Source organism: Elephantulus edwardii, unplaced genomic scaffold (assembly GCF_000299155.1).
Source record: "Elephantulus edwardii isolate Elephantulus edwardi_28Jun2011 unplaced genomic scaffold, EleEdw1.0 scaffold00208, whole genome shotgun sequence".
Taxonomy (NCBI): domain Eukaryota; kingdom Metazoa; phylum Chordata; class Mammalia; order Macroscelidea; family Macroscelididae; genus Elephantulus; species Elephantulus edwardii.
In genome coordinates this window covers 3,414,500-3,418,309 of record NW_006399958.1, presented here as the reverse complement: position 1 = coordinate 3,418,309, position 3,810 = coordinate 3,414,500, and the positions used below count along the sequence as shown (strand labels likewise).

General features: G+C 43.1%; 2 protein-coding genes across 2 annotated transcripts in view; one reads left to right on the top strand and one right to left on the bottom strand.

The window, feature by feature from the left end:
- LOC102843481 (zinc finger protein 845-like) overlaps positions 1-3,810 on the top strand; it is a 578,666-nt gene that overhangs the window by 437,716 nt on the left and 137,140 nt on the right. The gene's annotated exons all lie outside the window — the stretch shown is intronic.
- LOC102843197 (vomeronasal type-1 receptor 2-like) overlaps positions 114-3,810 on the bottom strand; it is a 119,739-nt gene continuing 116,042 nt past the window's right edge. Inside the window, exon 2 of the mRNA XM_006897308.1 lies at positions 114-1,031. Within this exon, the coding sequence (XP_006897370.1) occupies positions 114-1,031 (918 nt within the window). The remainder of the gene's footprint in view (positions 1,032-3,810) is intronic.

Genomic DNA, 3,810 nt, shown 5'->3' with positions numbered 1-3,810 from the left:
GGTTCCAGTTTCTCCACAACCTCGCCAGCATTTGTTGCTTGCCCAAATTGTGTTCTTACAGTTAGATGAGGGATGAGGTCACCAATGACTCCACGGGGTGCAAAATATATACATTATATTTGTCTGATGAGAGATGGGAGTTGCGTATTTCTTCCCCTGTCCATGCAGGGAGGTCTCAACACACAGCGGCGACTGCTGAGGAGAATAAAGGGGCTGACAGTCGGGAAACAAGACGTGATCAAGGCAGACATGTGCACCAGCCACCGGCTGGAATTATCCCAAAGAGCCAAATAAGCGTAAATAATAGAAGAGAGTGCGTAGAAGGATACGAAGGTGCCCACCAGGGTGAGTATGCTTTGAGAGGCTCTGGTCTCCGGGGAGGACTTGGGGGACAGGTTGTTTCTATGAATGGACTTGACCTGCTGTTTGTGTCTATAGAGGACGAGAATCATGGAACCGCTGGCCCAGGACATGAGCCCCAGACACAAGGCATCGTGGGAGGATATCAACACTGCAAAGAGTGAGAATGTAATCTTGTCATTCATTGGGACTTCACAATATCCCAGAGTATTTTTCCTGGCCATGGTTTCGTTGCTTCTTTTGACAGAATGATAAATGGGGAAGGTAGCGTTGATAAGCAGGTGCAGTATCCAACAGAAGATGTGGCAAGGACCGATGTAATGTGGAGCTTTTAATTTAAGCCCTGCCCACCTGGAGTTCCCAGGGCTGATGGTGACGGCCTGGAAGACACTCAAGAGGCAGGTGCTGCCGATGGACACCCCTCTGGCCACTCGGTGAACATATAAAACAAGTTTGCACCACAGCTCACAGAGGAACTTTTTCATCCCAAACGCTTCTGTGGCCTCTGGGATTTGAGAGAGAAAGATTAAAGAGTTGGCGACGGCCAGGTGCCTGAGAATCAAGTCTGTGGACCGTGACTTGCACCCACTGTAGGAGACAGAGATGTGCATTATAAGTGAGACGTTACCCAGGATTCCTGCAACCATCTGGAATATGTGGGCTGCTACAATCTTCAAATCCAAGGAGGGAATTCCAGCCTTTGGCAGGTCTTGGGTTTCAAAACCAGACGGTTCAGCGTGGGAACACTGGCTATTGTGGGTTTTTTCACTGTTTATGGAAATCAAAATCCAAGCATTTCCACTTCCCATAACGTCATCCTGAGAATTCATTTTCAATATAAATTTACCTTCCACCACATAGTCTTCCAAGCATCCTGGAAAATCTACAACGAGGAGAGGATAAAATAGATGAAAGGGACCTTCTAAGAATCAAATCCCTATGCACATCCAGCAGCTTCTCCAACAGGGCAAAAAGGGAAGCCACAGACTGGGAAAAAGATTTGGTAATGACATGTCAGATAAGAAACTTATATTTCTAATTTATAAAATACTCGAGTACCACAACAAGACAAAGGTAAATAACCCAACTGAAAAATGGGTACAGGATACGAACAGACAGTTCACCAAAGAAGCCATTCAGATGGCCAACAAGCACATGAAGAAATGTTCAAAATCCCTAGCTCTAAGAGAGATGTAAGTTAAAACAACTATGAGATACCATCTCGCCCCAGTAAGAATAGCAAAGTTTAACAGAAGAGCAAACAAAAAATGCTGGTGAGGTTGTGGAGAAACTGGAACCCTTATTCACTGTTGGTGGGAGTGTGAAATGGTGCAACCTCTGTGGAAGGCAATGTGGGGCTTTCTCAAAAAGTTGCAAATAGAGATGCCATTTGACCCAGCAATTCCACTCCTGGGAATATACCCCAAAGAGACCATAACTGACATGTAAGTAGATACATGCACACCCATGTTTATCGCGCCTTTGTTCACAATAGCAAAGAGTTGGAAACAACCTAAGTGCCCATCAACAAACAAATGGATAGAGAAGCTCTGGTGTATTCACACAATTGACTACTATGCAGCATTGAAAAACAAGGAACTCATGAAATATTATACAAAATGGGTGACCCTGGAGGACATTATGCTGAGTGAAATATCTCAGTCACGAAAGGACACATACTGCATAGTGCCACTGTTGTAAAACAGGACTCACCTCGGGGTTGGGGGGAGACTGAGAAGGATGGGATAAATAATGTATACTGCATTGAAACAGATGAGGGAGAGAACTGTTTAAAGGGGTTATAAGATTAGGTATTATTGTCTTGACTGGAGTCCAGAATGAAGGCCGCACAGTGGAGTGGACTTGGGGGAAGGGATTGTATACCAATGAAAGACTTTTTCTTTTACTTTTCAAAGAGAAGAGCGAACTGGAGGGGAGAAGGTGGACAGGGAGAAAAATGCAACAATAAATGAATGGAAACCCTAAGTCTCTGTAAACTTTCATTAAAATGGATTTTTTAAAAAAGAAAGAAAAATAAATTTGCCTGTGTTAACAGAGTTCCAAGTGGCCATTCTCTTTGTAGCATTCCCAATATTTAGCCACTGTTCTGGGTTCTTTACCTAATCTTCAATATGTTGTATATTTATGATTCTTTATTTGGAGCTAGCTTTGTTCTTCTACCTTGCCCAAGAAAAACAACTCATCCTGGGGGCTGAAAGAACTCACTTCAATAGACACAGAGGCAGCATTTGAACCTGGGTGAACTGATTACAATGACATTGATCCTTACTAATGAATGAAGACTAGTGATAAGAAGTTGGGCTATCAATCTGAAAGCAGCTGCTCTTTGGGAAAAAGAGTAATCTCTCTCAATGCAATTTGTTGTTGTTGTTTGTTGTTGTTGTTGTTATGTGCCGTCGAGTCGCTTGCGACTCCTAGCGACCCTATGTACAAGAGCCCTAAGCAACGTTCTATCCTGTGCCAACCTCGTCGTCTCAAACACACTCTTTCCCGCACCACCCCACTCACAGAATCGATCCATCTCATCGAGGGTCTTCCTCTCCTTCGCCGCCCCTCCACTCTGCCAAACATGATGTCCCTTTTCAAGAACCAGTCCCTCCTTACAACATGCCCAAGGTATGTCAGACGAAGCCCCAGAATCCTTCACTCCAAAAAGCATTCCAGCTTCACCCTCTCCAGGACAAACCTGTTTGTTCTCCTAGCAGTCCATGGTATATTCAACAGTCTTCTCCAGCACCACAGCTCAAAGACATCAACTCTCTTTCTATCATCCCTAGTCAGTGCGATTTACTGCCTCCAAAAACCCACTGGAGGGTCAGCTGTGAGTTGGTTCTGACTTGATGGCACACAACTATAACAACGTACTAGCATGGCTCCCTCTGTTTCTCAGATAACCCCACTAGCTTCTCATAATCTAATTATTTTATAATTGCGATAAGGTCCTATATTTTTATCTTTGCTTAAATATTTAGTCTACAGGCCAATGTTGTTATGAATGATGATTCTGGTATCTTAAGGAAATGTAGAGGCTCTGAATATGTTTGTTTGCATAATTCACCAGATTTGTCTTGTATTAATGAACATATAACATGGTAACAGGAACATTTCTTTTGGGGGCTAGAAATTAAAACACAATGCATCTGTCACACGAATTATTATACAGCATCACATTGTGGCTCAAACTATGAGACACGGAATAAAAATAAGGTCTAACGTCACTTAAAGGTAGAAACTAAACGAGTCCTCATCAGAGATCACAAAAACTGACAGTTTCCTTATCTTATGTGGAACTGAGAAAAGAGAGGATAAACAATGTACGTGGAATTGAAACAGACGAGGGAGATAACTGGATAAAAGGAAGATATGATCAGGTATTACTATCATGACAAGAGTCCAGAATAAGAGCTGCATAGTAAAGTGGTCAGGGGT